Source organism: Lactuca serriola, chromosome 4 (assembly GCF_051521515.1).
Source record: "Lactuca serriola cultivar US96UC23 chromosome 4, Lser_US96UC23_V15, whole genome shotgun sequence".
Classification (NCBI taxonomy): Eukaryota; Viridiplantae; Streptophyta; class Magnoliopsida; order Asterales; family Asteraceae; genus Lactuca; species Lactuca serriola.
Genome location: NC_136411.1, coordinates 50,891,102 through 50,917,552, shown reverse-complemented (window position 1 = coordinate 50,917,552; position 26,451 = coordinate 50,891,102). Strand labels below are relative to the sequence as shown.

The window sequence follows — 26,451 nt, the reverse complement described above, 5'->3', positions numbered from 1 at the left end:
TTTGCATTTTTAGCTATTTTTTTTGTTTGATTTTTATCATTTATTGGATAATTAATTGCATATTATGGACAAAAGATGCTTAATATTGTTTAAATTATATTTTCAGTCCAAAAAAGAAGCTCGGAAGCAAAAGGAAGCAGGATATATGAACGGAAGCTCGGGAACGAAATAAAGAAGAAAAAAGGCTAATTCTGAAGCTGCTCGACGAGTAGGACCGTCTACTCGGCGAGTAGGAACGAAGATTTGCAAAGTAACACGTGGAGTCCTTTCCGTATACGGATTCCTCAAGGGGGACTCGGCAAGTCAGTTGTCTACTCGACGAGTAGCCCCTGTTTTGAGAAAACTATAAATAAACTTCACAAACCCGAATTGAAGACTCTCTCTGGATTTTTGGTGGAACACTTGGCGATCAAGGAAACCTTGGAGCTCTGGAAAACGATTGAAGAACCCTAATCCTTCATTCATAAGAGATTAAGGCACTTCAGGTTTAATTTTCCACTTTTCTTTTGAATTGAATTATGTTAGGATAATTTGAATTTGTTTTTAAGCTTTCATACACTGAATTCATGAACTAATTTCATTATTTTTTGTTTGGGGAAACAATTTTGCTCCTATGGTTTAATTTACTCTTTTGATTAATTGTTAGTTGGTGATATTGTTAAATTAAGCTTGTTAAAAACCCTTATGCATTAACCATAATTGTTTTCTGTTAATTGCTAAGTGATTAAGCTGCATGAACATCTCTTAATTGCTTATCTCATATAATTTATGTTAACACAATACTATATGCCTAGGAATAATGAACATGAAACTAGGATTAATTAGAGAATGGATAAACTAAAGTGTGAGCTTCTGTGATGCACCATCAACAAGAGGTTAATTAAATCACCAAATTTAATTAGCTAGCTACAAGTCTTATTTAACCCAAATAATTAACCTAGGAAATCTATTAGTTTAATCAATTGGCCGTTGCTTGAATTGGTATATTTTCTAGGGATTAGTAATAATGACTGCAAATCTAATCACCAGAGTCGGTAACCAACAACAATTAATCTATCATATTATCATAAAAATTAACCATAGGAGTAAAAGAGTTGAACCTAAACAGAAACCCTTTTTGATCATTGAGTTTAGTTTGTTTTTACATGTTTTCAGCTTTTAGTTGAGTAATTAAGTTTTAGTTAAGTTTCTAGTCTTGCAAAACTAGAGAAACCCCTATTTTTTTATTACTTGTTTTTAGTTAATTCTAGTTTTTAGTTTTAATTTTCCGTTCCCTGAGTTCGATAACCTACTTATTTAGCTTTACCACAATTGATAGGTCCACTGCCTTTGTGTGTCGATTTTATAATTAAAAGTAGGATTAAAACTAGTTGAGTGTTATCAAGTTTTTGGCGCCATTGTCGGGGAACGGTTCAAAAATTAGTACTAAATTCTAGTTTTATCGATCCTTTGTGTGAGATTTATCTTGCACAAAGTTATTTTTAGGTAATTTAGTTATTAGGATTAGTTTTAATAATTTCTAGTTTTAGAATTTTAATTAGGAATTTTTTCTGTTTCTGCCTTGAACTCGCCGAGTGCAGTTGAAGCTACTCGACGAGTCCGTCGCAGTTTCACACTTTTGTTTTTATTTACTTTTTTTTTCTTTTTACGCGTTTTTCTTACTTTGGTTGCAGTTGTTACATGATCCGAGGATCCAATACGCCTTTAGTTCCTCCACTTGAAGACCTGGAGTCCGCCCTAAAGAAGAACAAAGGAAAAGCCGTTGGAGTATCCGCTTCTTCGAAGAGCTCGCCTTTGAAGAATCTAAAGTCTGTTTTCAGCAAGAAAAAGAGCAGCAAATCAGGAGCATCCATCACCTCTTCCTTGGCAAACGAAGACCCAATCAAGGAAGACACCGTGAAGAGTCCGAAAGGGAAGAAAGCGAATTTGGAGAAGATAGCGATCTAAAAGGTGACTTTGACAACACCATGGCGAACATCGATGAAGTTCCCATGGGCGAATGGAAGAAGAGGATACGAGATGACACTGGCCCGGGGCCTGTGCAACCCACAATCCCCGCGACTGCCACTTTTGAGCTCAAAGGTCACATACTTGCTCAACTCAAGGAGATCCCATTTTACGGAAAAGACCACGAAGATGCTTATAAACACTTGGATGAAGTCAATGATGTAGCTGATTACTTTAATGTTCCAAATGTGCCTTGCGAAACCCAACTGCTTCGTATGCTTCCAGTTACATTCAAGGGTGCTGCAAAAGATTGGCTCAAGTCACTCCGTCCCGGATCCATCACTACATGGGCTAAGATGAAAGAAGAATTCATTGACCAGTTTTGCCCACCTTCAAAAATAGCCAAGTTGAAGAAAGCTATTGCCAACTTTGAACAACAACCTGGAGAGTCCCTTTATGAGGCCTGGGAGAGGTACAAAAGTCTACTAAGGAATTGCCCACATCATGATCTTAATAGCCAACAAGAAGTCTCTATCTTCTATGATGGAGTCAATGTTACAACTTGGTAGCTCCTTGAATCGCAAGGACCCCTCACAAAGAAGGCGCCCCCGGTAATCAAGGAATTAATTGAGGAGTTCTCTAAACATTCTAGAGAATATCACAACCCACGAAATGAAGTAAGTAAGGGGGTAGTGAACACGGTTAACGATGGCATGGTGGCAATGATGGCTAAACTAGATAGTTTAGATAGAAGGATTACTAAGATGGATCAAACAATCCATGCTATTCGGGTAGGATGTGAGAATTGTAGAGGACCTCACCTCACTAAGGATTGTGACTTGGATGAAAATGGAAACAAGAAGGCTCAAGTATTCTATTCAAGTGGCGACATATTTGATGATAACTGGCGAAAACCAAAGAAGGAATGGCTCCCGTACGAAGAGTACAAAAAGGAAAAGGAAGATAAATAAAAGCAAAAAGAACGGGGTTTCTATCAAAAGGAGGAGCTGGTTGTGGAGAAGAGAGATGATTTGGAAGAGATGCTTACTAGATTTGTAGCCGCGTCCGAGAAACGACACAATGGTACCGATGCTACACTTAAAGATCAACAAAATATGTTGAGAGAACACCAACTTATGATGAAAGATCAGCAAGCTTTACTTAGGAATCAGCAAACATCCATTCTCAACATAGAAAAGCAGCTAGGGCAACTTGCACAACAAGTGAATGAGAGAAGACCGGGTGGACTTCCAAGCAATACAAAAAGTAACCCGAAAGGCGCACATATAAACATTGTCACAACCAGGAGTGGGAAGATTATTACCCCTCTGGTCCCTATTCAGAATGAAGATCCGAAGCCGGTGCAAGAGAAAGAGGCAGAAGGGCAGAATCAAGATCAGTACCAGCTGGACCCAGACCCTACTCACTGAGTCCACGATATAGACTTGACGAGTCCGACACCTGATCAGAAAAATAAACCTCCTGTTAAGCCATATCAGCCGCCATTGCCATATCCAGCCCGAGCTAGACAAGAAAAGAATGAAGAAGACTTCCAGAAGTTTCTAGAACACATAAAGGCTCTTCAAATCAACATACCATTCATAGAAGCGGTTGCTCAAATGCCAAAATACGCCAAATTTCTCAAGGAGCTTCTAACTAACAGAAGGAATATGGAAGAAGTGAAGAAGGTGGTCCTAAACGAGAACTGTTCAGCTGCTATGTTGAACAAACTTCCTAAGAAGAAAGGAGATCTGGGAAGTTTAACATTGCCATGTCAATTTGGAGACTTGGCTACCATTTATGCACTAGCTGATTCAGGGGCAAGTGTGAACCTCATGCCTTATTCATTTTTCAAAAAGTTAGATCTCCCCGAGCCAAGACCCATTCGCATGTCAATCCACCTAGCAAACAAAATGGTTACATTTCCTAGGGGAATTTGTGAAGATCTTTTGGTGAAGGTGGACAAGTTCGTGTTCCCTGCGGACTTTATAGTTCTAGACATGGAAGTGGATCCCCAAGTCCCGATCATATTAGGAAGACCTTTTCTCAATACAGCAAGCGCTATAGTCGACATGAGAGATTCTAAACTTACCCTTCGGGTAGGAGACGAATCAGTCACTTTCGGAGTCGATCAAGCCATGAAGTATGCAAGGATTAGTGATGACACGGCGTTTTCAATCGACATGTTGGAAGATTGGAATGAAGAAAAGCCAAGCAAGTCCACCATTTCATTTGAAGAAGAGTTTGATGCTGAAAGGGACCTGATGGAGTTAGAAAGACTGCTCGAGGAAGCTGAGTATGACGATCTGATCAGAAGTGCAGAAAAACCGACTCACCGAGTAGCCTCGACCGACTCGGCGAGTCCAGTCGAAGAACCCCGTACAGTCGCGAAAATTACACTGGACTCGACGAGTCCCCTTACTGGACTCGACGTGTTCAACATACAGAACACAAAAACTGAGCTCAAGGCACTACCATATTACTTGGAGTACGCATTTCTTGAAGATGGCCAGCAAAAACCTGTAATTACAGCTGTTGATTTGGCCAAACATGAGAAGTAGAGCCTTGTGGGTGTACTAAATAAGAGGCAAGGTGCTATAGCATGGAAGATAACCGACATAAAGGGAATTAGTCCAGTCTATTGTTCCCACAAAATCAACTTAGAAGACGGATCAAAGGATGTAGTACAACGCCAAAGAAGACTCAACCCGAACATGCAAGAAGTTGTGAAAAAGGAGGTAATGAAATTACTAGATGCTGGAATCATTTATTCGATCTCCGATAGTCCATAAGTGAGTTCGTTCCAAGTAGTTTTGAAGAAGGGAGGCATGATGGTAGTGGCCAATGAAAACAACGAATTAATTCCAAAAAGGACGGTAACCGGGTGGCGAGTTTGCATAGACTATAGGAAGCCAAATGAGGCCACATGCAAGGATCACTTTCCATTGCCTTTTATCGATCAAATGCTTGAGAGGCTTTCCGGTCATCTTTATTACTGTTTTGTCGATGGGTTTTCGGGGTACTTCCAAATTCCAATCGACCTACAAGACCAAGAGAAGACCACTTTTACATGCCCAAGTGGAACATTTGCATATAGACGCATGCCTTTTGGGTTATGCAATGCACCGGCTACTTTCCAAAGGTGCGTGATGGCTATCTTTCATGATATGATCGAAAGGTTTGTGGAGGTTTTTATGGACGACTTCTCGGTTTTTGGGTCCTCTTTTGAAGATTGCTTGTCCAACTTGGACCTAATGTTAGCAAGATGTGAGAAGACCAACCTTGTCCTTAATTAGGAGAAGTGTCATTTTATGGTGAAGGAAGGAATTGTGCTAGGACACAAGGTCTCAAGGAGGGGGATAGAGCAAAGGTGGACACTATAGTCAAATTGCCACCTCCAACAAATGTCAAGGGGGTAAGAAGCTTTTTAGGCCATGTGGGGTTATATAGGCGCTTTATTAAAGACTTCTCCAAGATCACAAGACCCTTGACTCAATTAATTTTGAAGGACGCCCCATACAACTTTTCTAAAGAATGTCTTGAAGCCTTTAATTTGTTGAAGGAAAAGTTGACTACTTCACCTATTATGGTAGCTCCAAATTGGAGTCTCCCTTTTGAGCTAATGTGTGATGCTAGTGACTGTGCAGTGGGAGCTATTTTGGGACAAAGAATTGACAAGCATTTTCAGCCAATCTATTATGTAAGCAAGACATTGAATCCAACTCAAGAGAACTACACTACTACCGAGAAGGAGCTGTTAGCAGTGGTATATGCTTTTGACAAGTTCTGGCCTTACTTAATGTTATCCAAGACAATCGTGTTTACCGATCACTCCGCATTGAAGTATCTATTTTCCAAACAAGATGTGAAGCCAAGATTGATACGTTGGGTTCTACTTCTACAAGAATTTAATATCGAAGTACGCGATAAAAAGGGAATGGAAAACGTAGCTGCCGATTATTTATCAAGACTAGAGAACCCACTTTTGGAGAAGCTAGAAGAAGATAAAATTGGGGATGATTTTCCCAATGAGTATATATTGGTAGTAGCGGGAGAAGTGCCATGGTTTGTGGATATAGCAAATTATTTAGCAACCAAATATATCCCAAAAGATTTGACTCACCAACAAAAGAAGAAATTCTTTTTGGAAATTAAATACTACTTTTGGGACGAGCCATACCTTTTCCGAAGCTGCGCGGATAGAATGATAAGAAGATGTGTATTCAGGAAGGAAAGTCAAGACGTTTTGGCACACTGCCATAGTGGACCTGCTGGAGGACATCATGGAGCACGTTACACCGCGAAGAAGATTTTTGATATTGGGTTCTATTTGCCTACAATTTTTGAAGTATGCTGCTCAATATGTCAAGGAATGTGACTCATGCCAAAGAGCGGGAAATATATCATCCCGAAATGAAATGCCCCAAATAGCATCCAAATATGTGAAATATTTGATGTGTGGGGGATTGACTTCATGGGACCCTTTCCCATGTCTAAAGGAAATAAATACATCTTGGTGGTGGTTTATTACGTATCTAAATGGGCGGAGGCACAAGCATTACCCACTAATGATGCTCGGGTGGTGGTACGATTTTTAAATAAATTATTCTCAAGATTTGGAGTTCCTAAAGCTCTCATTAGTGACCGGGGCACACACTTTGCCAATGATCAATTAGCTAAGGTGTTGCAAAAATATGGTGTTCACCATAGATTTTCAACATCCTATCATCCTCAAATGAGTGGGCAAACTGAAGTTACAAATAAGGCATTGAAGAGAATACTAGAAAGATCGGTTGGAAGTAATAGGAAAGAGTGGTCAGATAAGCTTGATGATGCACTACGGGCATTTAGAACAGCTTTTAATACACCTATTGGCACTACGCCATATAGGCTAGTCTATGGAAAACATTGTCACTTACCGGTTGAAATAGAGTACAAGGCTTATTAGGCATTAAAGGTGTGCAATTTTGATCTAGCTGAATTTAGAACTAACTGGTTAATGCAAATGAATGCCTTTGAAGATCTTAGGAACGAGGCATACACTAGTTCTTTGATTTACAAAGAAAAGACCAAGAAGTGGCATGACAAAAGACTCAAGGGTAATAAGGACTTTTACGAAGGACAAAAGGTGTTACTTTTTAATTCAAGGCTAAAACTATTTCCGGGCAAGCTTAGGACACGGTGGGATAGTCCATTTATAGTAAAGAAATTTTTTCCACATGGAGCTATTGAGCTAATATCAAGAGATGGAACTCCTTTCAAGGTCAATGGTCATAGGGTGAAAAAATATGAAGAAGGAATTCCGAGAAATGAAGAACTTGAAGAAGGGATGCTGCTGGAAGGGATTACAGAGACGTAAGCAGGAAGGAGTCCAACTAAAGACTCCTTAAAAAGAAGCGCTTCCGGGAGGCAACCCGCGTTTAGAGTTTGCTTTCTTTTCTTTTTCGTTTTTTTTCATTTTGCTTTGGATTTGTTTTTATCAATCTTCTTCTATGTTCGAAATGATTGCTTGAGGGCAAGCAATGCTCAGGTGTGGAGTGGCATATATTTTATTTTGCAAACTCAAAATTTTCACAGAATGAAAAACTCGACGAGTCTCTAAGGCTACTAGACGAGTCCATTTTAGAAATCCCGAAAAATCAATGAATCAGGCTTCTACTTGCCGAGTTGGTCCGCCTGCTCGACGAGTACATATATTTACCCGAAAAAAATTATTTTTATTACATTCTGTAAAAGAGGGGTTTTTACCCTAATTTGCAACACTAAGCCATTCATACGAGCCGCCTCCCCCCCACTCGACGTGCAAACACTCTCAAGCATCCATCTTGATCTTCTCTTATTTTGCAATTTCAACCAACAAGGTAACAACTTTAGCTCTTAATCCTTTACAAGTTTCGATCTTTGGTGTAATAACACCTTTAATTTCTGGAAAATCCCGTTTTTGGGAAGACTTGGATTCTAGGGTTTTGATTTTTGACAAATTAGGACGTTTTAGACGTGAATCTTTACAAACATAGACTGTAACGATCCAATTTTCACGTCCAAAAATTTCGTTTTAAAACATTACTTTAGAAAAAATTAATAATTAAAACATTGCTTAATTAAACCATTTCACATCGAAAACCAAATTTGAAATCCATAACAGTCAAACAACCAAAATATCAGAGTATCAATCCCAGGGTAAAATCATAAATGCGGAATCAAGGAGTGTGTGTGATGAGCCGCTACCGCACCTGCTCCTTCCTCTTGGCTGAAGAGGTACCTGAAACAACAACTGAAAAACATAAGCACAAAGCTTAGTGAGTTCCCCCATCGTACCACATACCGTACAACACATAACATACATACTGCCAGGCTATTCTGGGGTGCCTGACTACCCGGTACGGCCATTCTGGGGTGCCGACTACCCGTGCGGCCATTCTGGGGTGCTGACCTACCCGTGTCAAGCCATTCTTGGGTGCTGACTACCCGTGTCAAGCTATTTTGGGGTGCTGACTACCCGTGTCAAGCTATTCTGGGGTGCTGACTACCCGTCGGTCCTGACAACCGAGCCTCAGGGACTATTTCACCCCCTACTGCTACTAACACATACATCATACATAACATATTATCAAACATATCTGGGGTGTCTGAACTACCCTTTGGTCCTAACAACCGAACTCGGGGACTGGTCCCCTCCTACTACCTCTATTGCATATAACATAACAAGCCAACATGCAAACACATAATCATATACTGTCAGACATTTCTGGGGTGTCCGAACTGCCCTTCGGTCCTAACAACCGATCTCTACCTCTATCACATAAAACATATCATGCTAGCATATAACATATCAGGTAGCAGCAAACCTAGATGATATCACAAAGATAATCATCTAACTCACCTCAAAGTAGCTGCTGATCTGATCGGGAACCGACTGTCTGCTGCTGCTCCGGAAATCCTCCGACTGTAATTCCCACAACATACTCAATCAAGCACTGCTAACTGTCCTTTGGGTAAAATGACCATTTTACCCCTGATCATGTCATAAGTCAAAGTCAGAGTCAACTTTCAGTTGACCCGACTCGCCGAGTTGGCTCTCCAACTCGCCGAGCCCCTATCCACTCGATTGCCCTGAATCCCATCTCTACTCGTCGAGTTAGGCGTTGACTCGACGAGTTCTCCTTCCAAACTGATGTTCAAGTCCTTCATCCTACTCGCCGAGCTGTATGAACAACTCGTCGAGTTCATCTTCATCCGATGAACACTTATGTTGCGACTCGCCGAGTTGTATGAACAACTCGCCGAGTCTGATCTTGATCTAAGGAGATTGCCTTGAACTCGCCAAGTCAGGGAAATGACTCGCCGAGTTCCTTCATGGATGGGTTCGGCTTCCAACTCACTGAGTCACACCCCGTGACTCACTGCTCACACTCGACACAACGAAAAGGGGACAAACTCGGAGACTCGCGAGCAGACTCGCCGAGTCAGATGAACGACTCGCCGAGTCGTTACCATGCAAGCACTATAAACGCGATTTTGCTTGGATCCAGTCCATGCCATTCACAGATCTGGGTTCCTAGAGCATGAATAACACGTAAAGTTTCCAACTTTACGTGTAAATATTCCTCCATGAGAGTTTTAGGGTTCAAAATGCACCAAAAGGGTAGATCTAGGGTCTTCATGCAATATGGGTCCATAAAGGCAACAGATCTGAGCTCCTGGAGCTCAACCATGCCTAGATCTAAAGGCCAATCAACTTATTACGAATTATGTTGCACATACAAGCTTGGGGAAGGGCTCACGAAAGACTTAATGGAGTAATAAGCATAGAAACAGAGGGAAAACGGGTTATACATCGAAGGAATCACTGAGAGAACACTAAGATGCTTGGCTTCCTTCCCTTCCTCTTGATCTACACCACTTCCTTCTCAAAACCTTCAAGAACACACAAAAATGCTTCAAACTCTCTAGGAAATAAGATTTGAACGAGGGTTGGGGGCTCTGAGGGTGAATGGGGGCTGGCTTGGGGCGGACATGAGGCTTAAATAGGGCGCAAACCCCTGAAACTTAGGGTTTCATCCAACAGCGGTGACTCGCCGAGTTCGGAATATGGACTCGCCGAGTCACCAACTTAAACATGTCCCGGGTCCCGTCTCTACTTGGCGAGTCAGACCTATGACTCGCCGAGTCCAAGGCTAAAAATGGAAAATACTCAAATAAGATTTACGTACTGGGAACCAGGTGCTACATAAACTCCTGGAACATACCAAAGCAAACCCCTGGAATAATTTTTGGATTTGGCCGTTTAATTTCATCAGAGTGATTTTGGACTCCCGCTGTTCTTAACACTTTAGGTATTGTGTTTGTGGTTTTCTTGTTTCTTTGTTGTGCAGGAACCATGCCTAGGAGAGGTCAAAGCTCATGAGGAGGCGATAGGGACATTCCGTGGTTGACTTTTCCAAGCATCACCAACAAGTCTTCGCTTACACAAACAAAAAACAAGATGGAGGATTTAAGGCGGAAGAAAATATATGTTCCTAATGAGTTAGACTGGTCTTGGATGGGGCAAGCTGGGCTGGAAGAAGCACTAAGCCATTATTTGGTCAATTCTTGTGAAATTAATGGGGTGCAAATAATATGTGACAGTTGGAGTCGGTTGTTTAAGCTGCAAGAGTCGGTGTATCAAGAGCTTTGCTGGGAATTCTTTGCCACCATCTATTTCTGTGGTGGTGATGACTACTATAGTTCAAACATTATTTCATTCTACCTTGGAGGAGAGTTCCGCCAATGTAGCATTGCTAAGTTGGCGTGGAGGCTGGGAATTTATGATCAAAATGAGATCATGTCTGAGACTTTTGAGTCAATTTTGGAGCAGTGCCATAAAGACTTGCCCAAGGGTGTGGTAGCCTCTACTTGGTGGAACACCATTGCCAACCAAGTCTATATCCCTTCATCCACTCAAGAGGGGATGATCCGCTCCCCGATCCATCGCCTAATACATCGTCTGATCGCGAGCTCTATAAACATGCGAAAGGATGACGATAAAGTCCCCACTCTCAACATCTTCTACATGTGGAGTATTATTACTCCTAATGTATTTTGCAATTTACCATATTCCTGTTGGGTTTTGAGCAATCTAACACTCCTAAGTGTACATGCAACCCTAAATACCTTGGATCTATGTTTTCTCTATTATACATGCAAATATCAACTTTCCAAGGTATTGTTCTATTCTAGCATACAAAAACTTTGAATAACACAAGTTAGAATAACATACCTTTTGTTGGTGCTTGTCTTCATGAAGCTTGAGTGCCTAGTGCCCCAAGTGTGACACCTCAAATGGTTCACACAACACCATAAGCACTTGGAATAACTTAGAGAGAAATTAGAACACTTCAAGAATCGGCTTGCCCTCCATGCATATCTTAGTGGCCGATTTCTCACATCAATAAGATGCTTATATAGTTGTTACAATTAGGGTAAACCCTAATTGTCATGGCTTTCCATTTCCTTGGATCCATGGGTTCAAATACACCATGGAGCATCGATGGAGCATCCAATGGGTTTGAGCCCAACTTGATAATCCATGGAGCATTAGCCCACTATATAAATATGGATGATTTACACAATCAACCCATATATTTAATTAGTCTTCTTTTGATCACTTAATTAATTCTAGATTAATTCTTGATCAATACTAATTAAATAATCTCTATTAATATATTAGAACTTATAATATATTAATAAACCTTAAGTGTTATTTCTCTCATTTTAGTCTATCCAAGTGCATGATGCCATGCAACCCAAATGGACCATGCCGGGTCGGGTCAAGCCTTACCAATTATAGTTATGGACTTAGACATTAATCCAACAGTCTCCCACTTGGATAAGTCTAAAACTATTATTGCAAATATGACTTCAGAACCCGACTAGCAATCGTAGCTCTCAAAAGCTTCTGTCGAACTCTGACCTTGTAGATGAACTCTGACCTTTGTCAATGACTTGTCCATTAGATAAGTGATCATATATTCCTCCATTCTAGATATCATATGGACCGAGACATGGATTATAATCATTCTCTCTGTCCATTTGTTGTTTCCCGATTTATGATTTATGACGACTGACTAATTGAACAAATCAAATTAGTCCAGGCCCGGCCGAGCACTTACTTTTGTCATCACTAAATCTTCGAGGGGCCCACAGATATCGCTTTTATCCCTTTGAGGGTAAAAGGAATGGATAAACTTAGACTCATATGCTTGTACTGACTACTTGTTGAATCATACACAAAGGCACGTTTTATAGCATTGAGTTACCAATGCGTTTACGTGCAATCAATGTATAACCAACTCATAGTCAACAACTCATATCTCTAGGTTTGAAGAATATAAGATATTATCGTCTCATGATTCACTCGTGATAAAATCCATGAAGTGAATCCAAATGAGCGTGGGTTGAATCCAATACTCAGCCCTTATGAGTACTCATGAATGTTGTAGCAACTATTGCATTGTCTAAAGCACTTTAGACAAATCATACAAGCCAAATTCACGACAGTCTTGATTCATATCTACTTCCAACATATGACCGACTGTGGATGGTTTGAATAACTTGGTTATTCAAGAGAATGACCTAGTTGTTCTGGAAGTCAAAACATGCAAAGTGAAACACAAAATAATACTAGTCCTATATGGCCTCAACACTTTGAGCGTAAATAAAACACCTTTTATCTAAGCACCATATTGATCACTCGTTATTCATGTTTCGACTAATCAACTTAATACTTGAATTGAAATAGTAGTGATGCCATGCTCCAAGCATGCATAATATGTTTCTCTAAACAATAGCTATGCCATACTCCAAGTATTCACACTATGTTTACATGTGGTCGTCTCTTTGTGAAATGTATATCAATTGAACATGACTTCAATGATTCTCATTTCACAATCCCAATCCTTATTGTAAATGTAAGAATACCAAGTTCTTGTCATTTACCATAATCTATGCAATGATCCTCTTGTAATGATATTCACACAAGTCACAAAGACTTGGCAACAAACGTTACAAAGTATTCCAATGGAAAGCAATTCCATGGAGATGAAGTCTCAAATTCAAAGTACATTCCTTTGAACATCCTTCTTTGCATTAAGTTCTTTAATCTTACACAGATTCAAAGAACAACCTCCACCTATGGAAACAATTCCATATTCCCATCTTGACCATCACTTTTGAACAAGAGTTGCCTCTTTCCAAAATATGTCAATACGATCCTTACTCTATACTTCCAATTGTCCATGAGTAACCAAACTATGGAAAACCCCAAATTGTTCTCGACAATTGCTTAATCATCTTAGTCATATCCAGTTCTAATCCCTTTTCCCTTCTTAACGCCTTAAGCATTAGGAAAATTTAGAATGGATGAATATTATAACACATGCAATCGATCCTATATCCGAAGCATATGGGATACGATTCATGCTATAAAATTTTTATTTGCCATGTTCTCATAATTCGAACTATGAAGAGGGATGCCGTAATCATAATCGAATTTTGAGAAAGCAACATATATAGAAATTCCTTATGTTGAACCATTCCAACATAACATTCATATATATTCTTGACTAAAGTTGATTAAAATCTCAATCTAAGCTTGTAGAATTGGAATGAAGTATAAATTTCTCTCCCTTAATTATAGTAAAACAACTTTTTCAAAGCGAGTTGAAACTTTTGTTTTCTATAATTAACATTGCTAACTTGCAACATAATCATCATGCTCCCACTAGCATAATGATTATTATCTAACTAGCATAACACTTTATGCTCCCACTAGCTTTGACATCTACCTAGAAATCAGTCAGATTTCTGATACTAGATTGCCTTGATAAGACTTTATCAAATCATACACCTGGAGTCTAAACCTTTCCTTAGATAGTTCACATGTGAGTCTAAACCTTTTCCATTCTCATTAGTTAGTGTGCCGGTTAACCACACACGCTCCACTAACGACATGAGAATGCAAACTTCACACTTGCTATCCACTTAAATCTACTTAGTGAAAGAGTTTCCTCACTATCATTTTCATGAATCGGAGAGAAACCTTATGACACTTAGATTTTGATGGTGTATGTGTTCCTATCCATATGAATTTGACATAACCATAATCACACGACAAGGTTAATGACAAATCCAAACTCATATGGACTAAACTCAATCTAATTTCTTGCCACCTGGCAGCTCAAGGGCCTGCCATTGCTTCCAAGTTGTTATGCAACCAGTTGAGAACTCTTAGAACTCCAATGCAAAACCAACTTTAACTGGAATGGGCACATAATATGTCAACACGATAGGTTACAAACCTCAAGTCGTGGTCTAGTGATTAACAAAACTCTTGATTAGTTCTTGAATCTATCTTAAGATCCTTTTAAGACTCCCACTGACCTCTTGACATATAAGATTCTCTTTGTCAAGAACCATTCCTTGACAAAACCGAATATTCAAGAGTTAGTGTAGATTCTTATCAAGTTAAACACTTCTCACAATTGGTCTTAGTTGGTCTTTGTTTTATCCAAAACATCACAACTTACCAATTTCAAATGTACAAGAGTAAGAACACATTTTACTCTACATTTAACAAGTGTTTTAAACCTTTCTTAAGATTATGTCACTCAAGGCTTAATCTTGGAGTATGACTCTAAGATTTAATTTTTGGAACGAAGTATAATTTATCTTTTGATCTAACCATTTCAACAATTCACGATTCCTCTCCTTAGCCAAACAAAATGAACTAAGGTGTCCTTAGAGGATCAATTGTGACATGGTTTCATAATCACTAAGATAATCATAAAACAAGATACTCAAGTACTCTCCCATCTCTTCAGATTAGAGAAACTTTTATCTTTCTGCCTTATTTGATTCTTCTTACTCATTATGTCTATCATTGAAACTTCTCCAATGATCCAGAACTATACTTAAACTTGTAAGTATAACCATATTTACTAAACTTTAGTAAATCATAATGAATAATCTTATCAACTTTGTGGTGGACTTGATCAACGCACACCCAAGTGTATCCGATCCCTTTGTCCTTCACTTGATTCACATGTACATGTGAACAAGGAATTAGACTTAATTTCCCAAATATATAAAAAAATTCTCATGATCATACAATACAAGTTGCATGATTCCAAGTTTCTATCCAACTGAAACTTGGGTGATGAGAATCTTTCCTTATTTGGTAAATTATGACACTTCCACTAATGAAAGAATCAAATCCATTTACCCATATTGCTTATCAATGGAAACATATAATCAACAATTTTTCACAAATGCCATTGTAAGGATACTTAAAATAAATAAAATCAAAACCATTTTTCTTTTTATTTTAAAACTTTGTGGAAAAATTTATCCTTACAATCCATATGGAAAACTTGTTGTTATCTATTCCTAAGCAATATATCATAACTCTTAAGTAACAGCTCAAAAGTCTGATCACCGAACCATGCGATCGAAATCCATCTTCGCGATCAGAATCAACATATACTTCCTTTAAGTTTCTTCACCTTTTCTTTGATTCTTAAAACATCAACATGTGACCTCATCATATTATGCAATAAGAATCTCAGAATAGAAACTTAATAGAGTTAGACAATGGACTTTACCTGAAGTAGAGTCAAACCTATTGACTTTACCATCCTTAAGATGTTTCAGGTAAATTTAGCAGCTTCGCAACCAATGTCTTTCCTTTGGCAACAGAACCTTATGGACTCTTTGGAAATGGTACATGGGACTATCACAGACTTAACCTTTCTCTTTACCATTTGGTCAACCGAGTTGACTATGGCCGATCCCTTTCCATTGGGAAGAGAAAGTTTTTCCTGGACCTCCAATGTCACCATTTTCAATGTCCAAATAGGTTTGGAAAGTAGATCTTCCAATCCAATTTGCTTTTACTAATGCTCCAAATCATTGCTGATTTAGCATCATCAAGCAAATAGGTAAGATCATTAAGGGTCTTGTCGCGACCTGTCATCAAGGAGTGACTGAAGAACCAAGTCAGCAGCCAGCTACCTCGAGACTTCGACACCCGACTCTCCCGACTTGTCAATATGTGGCTTAATCCCCAAGATCTAAGCACATATAGACTTTGCTTGCCAATAGGGATTGAGTGACCTAGAACTTATCAAGTCTTAAAACTTGTGGGGTAGGGAGATTTATTCGAGGAGGTGGATGAAGTGAAGTATGATTTCTAGTTCCACAAATGCCCAACAAAGGGATTGATCTTTCACCTTGATTGCCATTTGGGATATCATCTTCACTAGGAAGCTTGTTCCTAAAGATTTGAGAAGACCATAGCTGTCTAAACTAGACATCTATAATGGGAGAAATTCAAGTTAGTTGATTTAAAGTCCTTAATATAACACCTAATATGAAATATTAAGGCTAGGACCCAACAACCTATTTATAACTGGAAGAGGGATACCGTAATCCAAATTATAAAATAGTTGAAGGTAGGTAAATGACGATTTACCAATTTCCACCATGAAAACGAAATATTTTATTATTAGGTTTTATTGGTTTTGAAACTCCTAGATCTTTTGAGATACATTGAACTTTTCAATGGCATGTTTGAATCTCGATTGTTCCCTCTCAAATTTGTGACTGGGATGCCGAGGATCATAAACAAGGTGTGAATAACCATACAAATTGACTTGGTACCCTTAACAATATTACCTAATTGATGTGCCGGTTAACCACACACGCTCCACCGATCTATAATAAAGCCAAGTTACCCTTTGCCACTCTTACTAGTCCATGTTAGTGTGCCGGTTAACCACACACGCTCCACTAACGACTTGGTAAGGTACAAAGTGTAATTTTATGGGCTAGCACCTTTTCACATTTTCCTAAGTAACTAAGATTGAGAATTTATAAGTGTTTAGTTACTTAGTATTTTTCATTATACTTTTAATGAAGGGAGAATTATAGTCCATTCCTACCCGTTCGGCTAACGACCCTACACCAGTCAAGGAAGCGGTGGGTGAGAGTGGACACCCATTAAACTGCCATTTTATAGGCAGTAACCTTATACCCCCCTTATAGACCGACTTCGTGAATGAGGCCTACTAACGGTAAGATTGACTTCCTCTTATACATATCTATATAATTATAATTATAATAATAGTATAAGGGTTGAATTTTAAACCTTTTAAAATTTCAATGTTCAATTTGGAATTAAAGTATACATGAGGAGTAACTTTTCAAATTCCAAAACTTGAGGGCAAGTTTTGAAACTATTTCAAGACTCTTTAAATCATAACTTATGAGTTTAATGGTTCATTAAAATGAAGACTCTTCATTTTAATGTAACCCCTTATTCTTTAAAAACACTTTAAAGAAGTGTCTCTTCAACATCCATAACATGAGGACAAGTTATGGAGTCATTAAACTATTTAATGGAAAAACTCTTATATTTTATGTAACCTACAAAACTTTTATGAGTTTTTAAGATTCATAAATATGACTTTTCACATAACTTGAAGACAAGTTACAAAAACATATTTTATAAACTTCTTTTAGACTAATATGGATTGAAAACAACTAAAACATAATTTTTTCATTATCAATCTAAACTAACTCATAAATCAAGGAAACATAAAATTCTTGAAAATTCATAACTTTAGGACAAGTTATGAACTCCATACAATTTTCAACAAGATCATGAATTATATCAACAAACAATTTGCACGCAATTCCTATGATCTAGCAAAACTCATAAGCATGATCATTCATAATCAACAATTTTCAAGAATAACATGAACACATATAAACTTGAAACTTTTATTATAGCATTGAAATTGGTTTAACATAATCATTACCACATTCAAAACAAGTTTTATAAGCCCAAAATAGTCAAAGGTAATGATTCTAGACCAATTCCAGCACCAAAACTCGAAAATATGCTGTCTGGGGGTCCAACTCGTCGAGTGCATGAACAAACTCGGCGAGTTGGATGCATTTTGCCTTGGTCTCGTCGAGTCCCTTCATGGACTCGGCGAGTCTGCTGGGCAGACAGCACCAAAAGTCGATTTTAAGCAGTTTAAGCAAGTACAACAAGAAAACAAGCCTAGGCTCTGATACCACTGTTGGGTTTTGAGCAATCTAACACTCCTAAGTGTACATGCAACCCTAAATACCTTGGATCTATGTTTTCTCTATTATACATGCAAATATCAACTTTCCAAGGTATTGTTCTATTCTAGCATACAAAAACTTTGAATAACACAAGTTAGAATAACATACCTTTTGTTGGTGCTTGTCTTCATGAAGCTTGAGTGCCTAGTGCCCCAAGTGTGACACCTCAAATGGTTCACACAACACCATAAGCACATGGAATAACTTAGAGAGAAATTAGAACACTTCAAGAATCGGCTTGCCCTCCATGCATATCTTAGTGGCCGATTTCTCACATCAATAAGATGCTTATATAGTTGTTACAATTAGGGTAAACCCTAATTGTCATGGCTTTCCATTTCCTTGGATCCATGGGTTCAAATACACCATGGAAGATCCATGGAGCATCCAATGGGTTTGAGCCCAACTTGATAATCCATGGAGCATTAGCCCACTATATAAGTATGGATGATTTACACAATCAACCCATATATTTAATTAGTCTTCTTTTGATCACTTAATTAATTCTAGATTAATTCTTGATCAATACTAATTAAATAATCTCTATTAATATATTAGAACTTATAATATATTAATAAACCTTAAGTGTTATTTCTCTCATTTTAGTCTATCCAAGTGCATGATGCCATGAAACCCAAATGGACCATGCCGGGTCGGGTCAAGCCTTACCAATTATAGTTATGGACTTAGACATTAATCCAACAATTACGTGGCAAAATACTTGGCGGAGGGGGCAGTCAAAGAATGGGTAACTTCAAAAATCAATGGTGGCATGTTTGTGACAAGGCTTGTGAGAACCTATGGCATTTTGGACCGACCAGAAGCACGAGTATTGACTATGATTCCTAGTCCTCCCTTCACCACAACTTTATTTAGGAGGGCTAGGATCATTGAGGATTATGGAGGGTGCCATGTTAGCATTTCAAATGATGATGAACCGTTGGTACCGGAAGAATCGGGAAGGAGGGTAAGGTGAAGGAGAGAGCGGGTGCCACAAGACCCACCGGTTATTCCGGTGGATGAGGAGCTACCTATGGATTGGTATAATGTTGAGCTGTGAAGATACCAAGATGACATAGGGCGGGAGTGAATTTTGTCAATGAGTCTGTTGCTTGTTTATTTGAGAAAATGCATTTTACACTAAGGCCCGGATTCCCGTATATCTCCAGTTGGGATGAAAGGGTGCAAGCGAGAGGAAATCAAGCGGGTGGTAGTGGAGCTGGAGGAGATGAAGACGAGGAGGAAGATTGATGCTTTATTTTATTGTGTTTTTGATGATTAAGACTATTTTCTTTTCTTTATGTTGGGTGATGAACTTGTAGGATGTTTAAGTAGGAACTTGTTTTTCTTTTATTACTTGTGGTTGTTTTCTTTTCAGATTGAAGAATTGGATGCATGCAAGAGTCTCAATTGTCAAGTTTAGAGTGAGGATCGGGTCTAGATGAGAATGTGCATGAGTTAGGGTCGAGTCCGTGTTCAAGGAAGGTCTTAGAGTGTTATTTGTTGAAGAAAAATGAAAAAAAATACACTGAGTTATCATGCCCAGCCACATCAGAAACGGAACCTAAAAGCAGAATATTTTTATTTTTCACTCAGCGATGGACTCACCGAGTGCACATTACCTACTCGACGAGTCCGAGTTCAGTTTCACGATTTTTCTGCTTGATACGCTACCGCTCGTCGTGTTTTTGTATAGACTCGACGAGTTTATCACTTTTTCATTCTCAAGGCTTATATTATGCTTATATTCACTATGGGTCTCGCTCATATTCCTTAGAGTTTTAATTTCTGAAGATTTCCGAGTATTTTTCCTGCATTTTTGGAGCTTTCTCACACAAAATATGACACCCAAGGCATGGATGAGCTGTTCCCATGTCTAAAGACAATTGAAGATGGCGCTTTAACATGAAGAAGATCAACCTCGCCACTACTACCCAGGGGAGTTTGTTCCAATTCTCTCTTTATTTTATTATTCTTTATCATGCATAATATGCAATGAGGACATTACATAAATTAAGTGTGGGGTAGGGGTTGGTTACATTTGTTAAAATTTTAGTTAAATTTTAAAACTAAAATTTTTTTTGCATACAAATTGCTTGGGCTAAATTAGAAAACTTTGGTAAAAAGAAATTAGGAATCATGCTAGTGTTATGTTTGATGATTGCATGAAGACCCAAATGTTTAGTTAAGCTTATACACGTTATAGTTCATTTGTGGCCCCTTTTATTCTAGTGAAATCATGGGAAAAGAACACAACCTCACTTAGTTTGAGGGATGCAATAAGTTTAGCATCGTGTACTTGAAATGTATCCACGAAAATTATTATCCTTAATCAATAAAGGTTGAAGTTGAGCGTCCCTGCTTAAGCAGGTAGGGGTTTGAGTGAACAAAAAGTGAGGTACATGTAAAAAAAGGGAGAATTACAAGAAAACTTGTAAGAATTTTGGAGCAGTTAAAGTAAAGATCAAAAGATCAAAATTCCAAAAGTTCAAAAGTTGAAGATACCCAAAAATCATAGAAAAGAAAAAAGGTGGCAATTTTGAAGAATTCAAAGAAATCAAAGTTCAAATTATCAAAGAAAGTGAAGAATTCCAAAAAGCTCCATAGTGGTATCAAAGAATTGTAATTTTTAGAATATGTATGCTTGGGTTGCTCAACCAAAAACACCTTGAGACTGTGAGGTTTTCTGCGGATGGATTCGGAGGGATGCATAAAATGAGCATTGTTCGGAAAAAGTGGGCGAGTGTTTATGAGGGTTTTGAGTATTTAGGATTAAGGGGGGTCCTTAGGAAAATTATTTAGACACAAATGCATGCGTTGTGGTCTTGGCATAATGGTTGGGTTGGATTGGGATTGTCTATATAATATTACTATGCTTAATTTCAATTTTGCTTGGGGGCAAGAAAAAGTCAAGTGTGGGGTATTTTGATATTTGCATTTTTAGCTATATTTTATGTTTGATTTTTATCATTTATTGGCTAATTGATTGCATATTATGGACAAAAGATGCTTAATATTGTTTAAATTCTATTTTCAGTCCAAAAAAGAAGCTCGGAAGCAAAAGGAAGCAGGAGATATGAACGGAAGCTCGGGAACGAAAGAAAGAAGAAAAAAAGGCTAATTCTGAAGCTGCTCGGCGAGTAGGAATGAAGATTCGCGAAGAAACACGCGGAGTCCTTGCCGTATACGGATTCCTCATGCGGGACTCGACGAGTCAATTGTCTACTCAACGAGTAGCCCCTGTTTTGAGAAAACAATAAATAAACTTCACAAACCCGAATTGAAGACTCTCTCTGGATTTTTAGTGGAACACTTGGCGATCAAGGAAACCTTGGAGCTCTGGAAAACGATTGATGAACCCTAATCCTTCATTCTTAAGAGATTAAGGCACTTTAGGTTTAATTTTCCACTTTTCTTTGAATTGAATTATGTTAGGATTATTTGAATTTGTTTTTAAGCTTTCATACACTGAATTCATGAACTAATTTCGTTAGTTTCTATTTGGGGAAACAATTTTGCTCCTATGGTTTAATTTACTCTTTTGATTAATTGTTAGTTGGTGATATTGTTAAATTAAGCTTGTTAAAAACCCAGATGCATTAACCATATCTGTTTTTTGTTAATTGCTAAGTGATTAAGCTGCATGAACATCTCTTAATTGCTTATCTCATATAATTTATGTGAACACAATACTATATGCCTAGGAATAATGAACATGAAACTAGGATTAATTAGAGAATGAGTAAATTAATGTGTGAGCTTGTGTGATACACCATCAACAAGGGGTTAATTAAGTCAGCAAATTTAATTAGCCAGCTACAAGTCTTATTTAACCCGAATAATTAACCTAAAAAATCTATTAGTTTAATCAATTGGCTATTGCTTGAATTGGTATGTTTTCTAAGGATTAGTAATAGTGAATGCGAATCTAATCACCAGAGTCGGTAACCAACAACAATTAATCTATCATATTATCATAAAAGTTAACCATAGGAGTAAAAGAGTTGAACCTAAACAGAAACCCTTTTTGATCATTGAATTTTGTTTGTTTTTACGTGTTTTCAGCTTTTAGTTGAGTAGTTAAGTTTTAGTTAAGTTCGTTGTCTTGCAAAACTAGAGAAACCCCTATTTTTTATTACTTGTTTTTAGTTAATTCTAGTTTTTAGTTTTAATTTTTCGTTCCCTGAGTTCGATAACCTACTTATTTAGCTTTACCACAATTGATAGGTCCACTGCCTTTGTGTGTCGATTTTATAATTAAAAGTACGATTAAAACTAGTTGAGTAAACACACATCAAGCAACTATACCATCTATTAAATTCTTGATCCTCTGTTGTGAGGATATATCCTGCATCCATGAAGGTACGAACCTAGATGGTTCTCTTGGCTATGAGCCACAACTAGGAATTTAAATACTTCCTAAATCCTATTAGTCGATTGGGAGGAAAGACCAAACTTTCCTTGAGAAGCAAGAAATTCATATCTTCTGGGTACTTTAACAGAAGAGTTCATTCTTTTGTTACCCGCTCAACAAAAACGAAACTAACAATCCCCGCCTACTCGTGCCGCTACTCTCTTGGACTTTTAAGTCAAAATCAATTGACCTTCATACATTCTCCTTAAGGGTCGGTTCTCTCCTACTTGGTTTCGACCCACCATCTGCTGCTACTTGCAACTGATCAAAGCTTAAGCTAGTTCAACTTTTTTCATTTATGTCTCTTTTTGACTTTGAAGAAACTCGTGGTTGTCATCTTCAATGACCTTTTACATTCTCATCGTAGTACTACAAATTCTTCCTACTACAAGTGGTCTCCTTGTTGGATTAGGTGCCTAAGCCCATAACTATAATTGGTATGTACTTGAATTGATAGTAACACAATCCTTTTGGGTTGCCTTCATACTAGCAACTAGACAAGATGACCTGTTGAGAAAGAGGGAAAGTTTATTGTTTGATTAATAAACTGGAATAAATGATTTATTAATGTATTATTGAAATAATATATTAATTACAAATCATATTATTAAATTAATATTTAATAAAAAATTAGTTTGGAATTAATTTTGGGATTAAAGGAATTAATTAAAAATACAAGGGTTGTTTGGCAATTTATTGATAGTTGTGGAATTGACCTCTAGAATCTTCCTATATGGATTGGACGAAATATTCTAGGGAAGAACTAGAAATTTCGTCCAAGGGCCTCTTGGATGATGTAACATCTTGTTCCAGATTGTTTTGTGATTTAAGGCCCATGGGCCTTAATCCAAGTATGAGAAGGCTTTGAGGCTTTGAGAGATAAAGGTTTAGGTGTTTTTAGGATATGAGTAAGGTAGGTTGTGTGATAAAAGAGTTCGTGTTGTGCTTTAGAGCCAAATGTATTGTTAAAGGCGCTGGAGGAATAAAGTTGATAGAAGTGTAGCGTTTCTTGGATATAAAGTGCGTCGGAATCGGACATTGGGAGAAGGAGTTATGGAACTTGCAAGTTATTGGCATAAATGGTCCCTTGTGGAGAAAAGTTGGCATGGAGGACCATGCATGAAAATTGGAATGCGTGTGGGTACGCCCAACGTAAGCTGGGTTACGCCCAACGTATGATAGGAAAAGATCGCGGGTGCCTTCTGGCGTACGTCCGACATACAGGATGTATGCCCAGCGTACGTCCAATGTCCAGAAACCCTAATTTTAGGATGTGCCACAATATAAAGAACATATTGGTTCAAGCCCTAGCCTCCTTATCTGTTCCCTTACCCTCAGAAAACCCTAGAACGCCTCATCCCCTCATTCCTGAGTGTTTTTCTCCTTAAGAAGCTCATTTTGGTAGTGTAAACTTGGAAGAAGGAAAAGAAGAAGTTGGCATGGAAGAACTTTCGAAGTTGGAGCTCATAGATCTAGAATAACATCATCATTTGGGACTCTTTGGATGTATAAAGTTCATGACTTTACTTATGGATGCATAGATCTAGTTTTGGAGTCATTTTGGGTCCCAAGATTGGACCTTTATGATGAAATCTCATTTATGAGCTCAGGGTTGCCACCCTCAAGGCTAAAAGTGTTTCATAACCAGTAAAGTTTCGAACTTGCTAGTCCATTCTTAATCATGCATGAGATCTAGGCCTCTTTATGGAAGTAGAAGATCATTTTTGGAGTTTGAGTTGTTTGGGCCAAGTAAAGTCACCAAGTCAGTGACTTTATGGAATAGGACATGGAAAAGGACCTGGATCTGATTTTGTAGCCTCTGGAGTGGGGTAATAAGTGCTTAATGGAAAAAGGACTTAACAGGGGAAATTACGCTGAACATATGTGCAGGTACGCCCAACGTACTCACCATCTTGTGTGTACGCTTAGCGTACGTAGAGGTACTCCCCGCGTACTCTGTCAGTATGGGTTTTGTGTCCTTGGGCCACGGTTGGGCCACGCCTTGGGTCTTTGGGGCCTTTTGGGCCATCATAAATCAGATATTATGGGCCAAAGATATTTTTGGGATTGGTGCAAGGCCCATTGGAGGGATTGGGCCCAGTTTAGCAAATTGGGCCATTAGTGGGCTTGAGGAGTTTATCTAGTGTTGGGTTGGCCTTCAAGATTTGAGATTTGGGCCTCTATAGAACCCATTTATCATTGGGCCTTGGTGGGTCCAATGGGTTTTAGGTTATTGATGGGATGATCAGTGGTCTGTCTTGGACATTCTGAGTGAGAGTTGGACTTAGTTCCTAATTGGGTTAATTGTGGGTTGGCACAAAGTTAGTAGCTGATGTGTAGCTACAACATTTGTAGGGGTTGTTTATCATCCGAGGTGAGTCTTCTCACTATACTTTACCTAGAGTGGTAATTATGTGTGACCAGAGGGTCTTATGTGCTGCCTGAGTTATGCATTTTATGTGTGATATGTGTTGTGTGCTATATTAGGTGATGTTTAGACCGGACGGGAGGGTCCAACGGACAGTGCTATATTATGACCGGACCAGAGGTTCCAACGAACTATGAGACCAGAGGGTCCTCACTTAGACCGGACCGGAGGGTCCACCAAGTAGTGAGACCGGAGGGTTCTCATCCAGACCGGACCAGAGGGTCTAACGAGCCATTGGACTGGAGGGTCTCATTGAGACACATCGGACCGTAGGGTCCTATGTAGTTATAGCCTCGAGTGGCTAATATATATATATATATATATATATATATATATATATATATATATATATATGTGCTATTTTGGGGAACTCACTAAGCTTCATGCTTACCGTGTTATGTGTTATGTGTTTTAGGTTCTTATCAGGATCGCGGGAAGGCGGCGGTTCGATTGTACACACAAGAGAAAAGAGTCATGAATGAGGATCCTGGATTTTGATAATTACTTTTGAAAACTATTTTGAAATATGTTATGACATCGACACTTGAGATTTTGAGAATTATTATATGTGATGTTGGTAATTTAAAATCGAAAATTGTGTTTGAAAATTTACGGTGTTACAAGTTGGTATCAGAGCCTTAGTTTGAGGGATTCGGATACACCTTCAGGTATGTCTGAACTCTAACTGAGGATTTGAGAAAAGTTTTCAAAAGGAACGATTTTTCTAAAAATGAGTAAGAGAATTTTAAGAGAAAGAGGAAACGAGTAGTGTGTACAATCAGCCAGCGCCCGAACGGTGATTTCCCAGAATACCCTTACTTATGTGTTATAAGATGTTATGAGATATGTTATGCATGCTAGAGAGTAGGCTAGGTATTTCATATTTTAGGACTAGAGTGGCCTGATTTTTGATGCCTTAGCCTAGGAGTTACTACTATCTGTCAATTGCTTTTGAGTATGTGCGGAGTAAGAGTATCTAATAGGAATCCTTTCTAAAGAGAGATCTGAGTAGAAGAGTAATCTAGGAGAGATACCTAGATGAGCATTGAGGAGTCTACTGAGAGGGTAGTCAAATTCCCTTGAGGGGTGGAGTTGCTTGAGCTCGATGATACCTTTTGAGTATGAGTATAGCAAGTGGAGTTGTAGCCTAAAGTGGTTATACGTGTTGATAGAGAATATTCGATACCTGAATGCTGCTTGCTTCGTGCTTTGTGGAACTCTTGATGATGAGAGTTAGCTACTAAGTGAATATGGCGATATTCAGGAGGTAGATCACTGGCATCATGAGGAGTTCTTCAGCAGCTGATGGCGGAGAAGTGTGAGAGCCTAGGAATAGCCTAGGGAGTGACCCTTGTCAGATGAGTATACTGATAGAGGAAGAGTATTTGCAAGGGAGAAACCATGTATGACGGGATTGATGATTGAGGAGGTTGAGCAGCTACTTAGGAAATCTGGGATGATCCATGTGGAAAGTATGGGTAGATATGGC

At 38.5% G+C, this 26,451-nt stretch overlaps 1 protein-coding gene and 1 non-coding gene across 2 annotated transcripts; one reads left to right on the top strand and one right to left on the bottom strand.

Annotated features, from left to right (window-relative positions):
• Nucleotides 1-2,351: 2,351 nt before the first annotated feature.
• LOC145103644 (small nucleolar RNA R71) lies at nucleotides 2,352-2,458 on the bottom strand. The gene has a single exon (XR_013706724.1). It is a non-coding gene; the product is annotated as a small nucleolar RNA R71 (small nucleolar RNA).
• Nucleotides 2,459-3,566: 1,108 nt separating this feature from the next.
• On the top strand, nucleotides 3,567-4,508 carry LOC145098353 (uncharacterized). Its single transcript, XM_079035990.1, has one exon. The coding sequence runs from the start codon at nucleotides 3,567-3,569 to the stop codon at nucleotides 4,506-4,508; it is 942 nt and encodes a 313-aa protein (XP_078892116.1).
• Nucleotides 4,509-26,451: the final 21,943 nt, after the last annotated feature.

What these genes read in the sequence shown, in the direction of transcription:
- LOC145098353 (XM_079035990.1), top strand. Translation starts at nt 3,567, where the DNA reads ATGCCAAAATACGCCAAATTTCTCAAGGAGCTTCTAACTAACAGAAGG.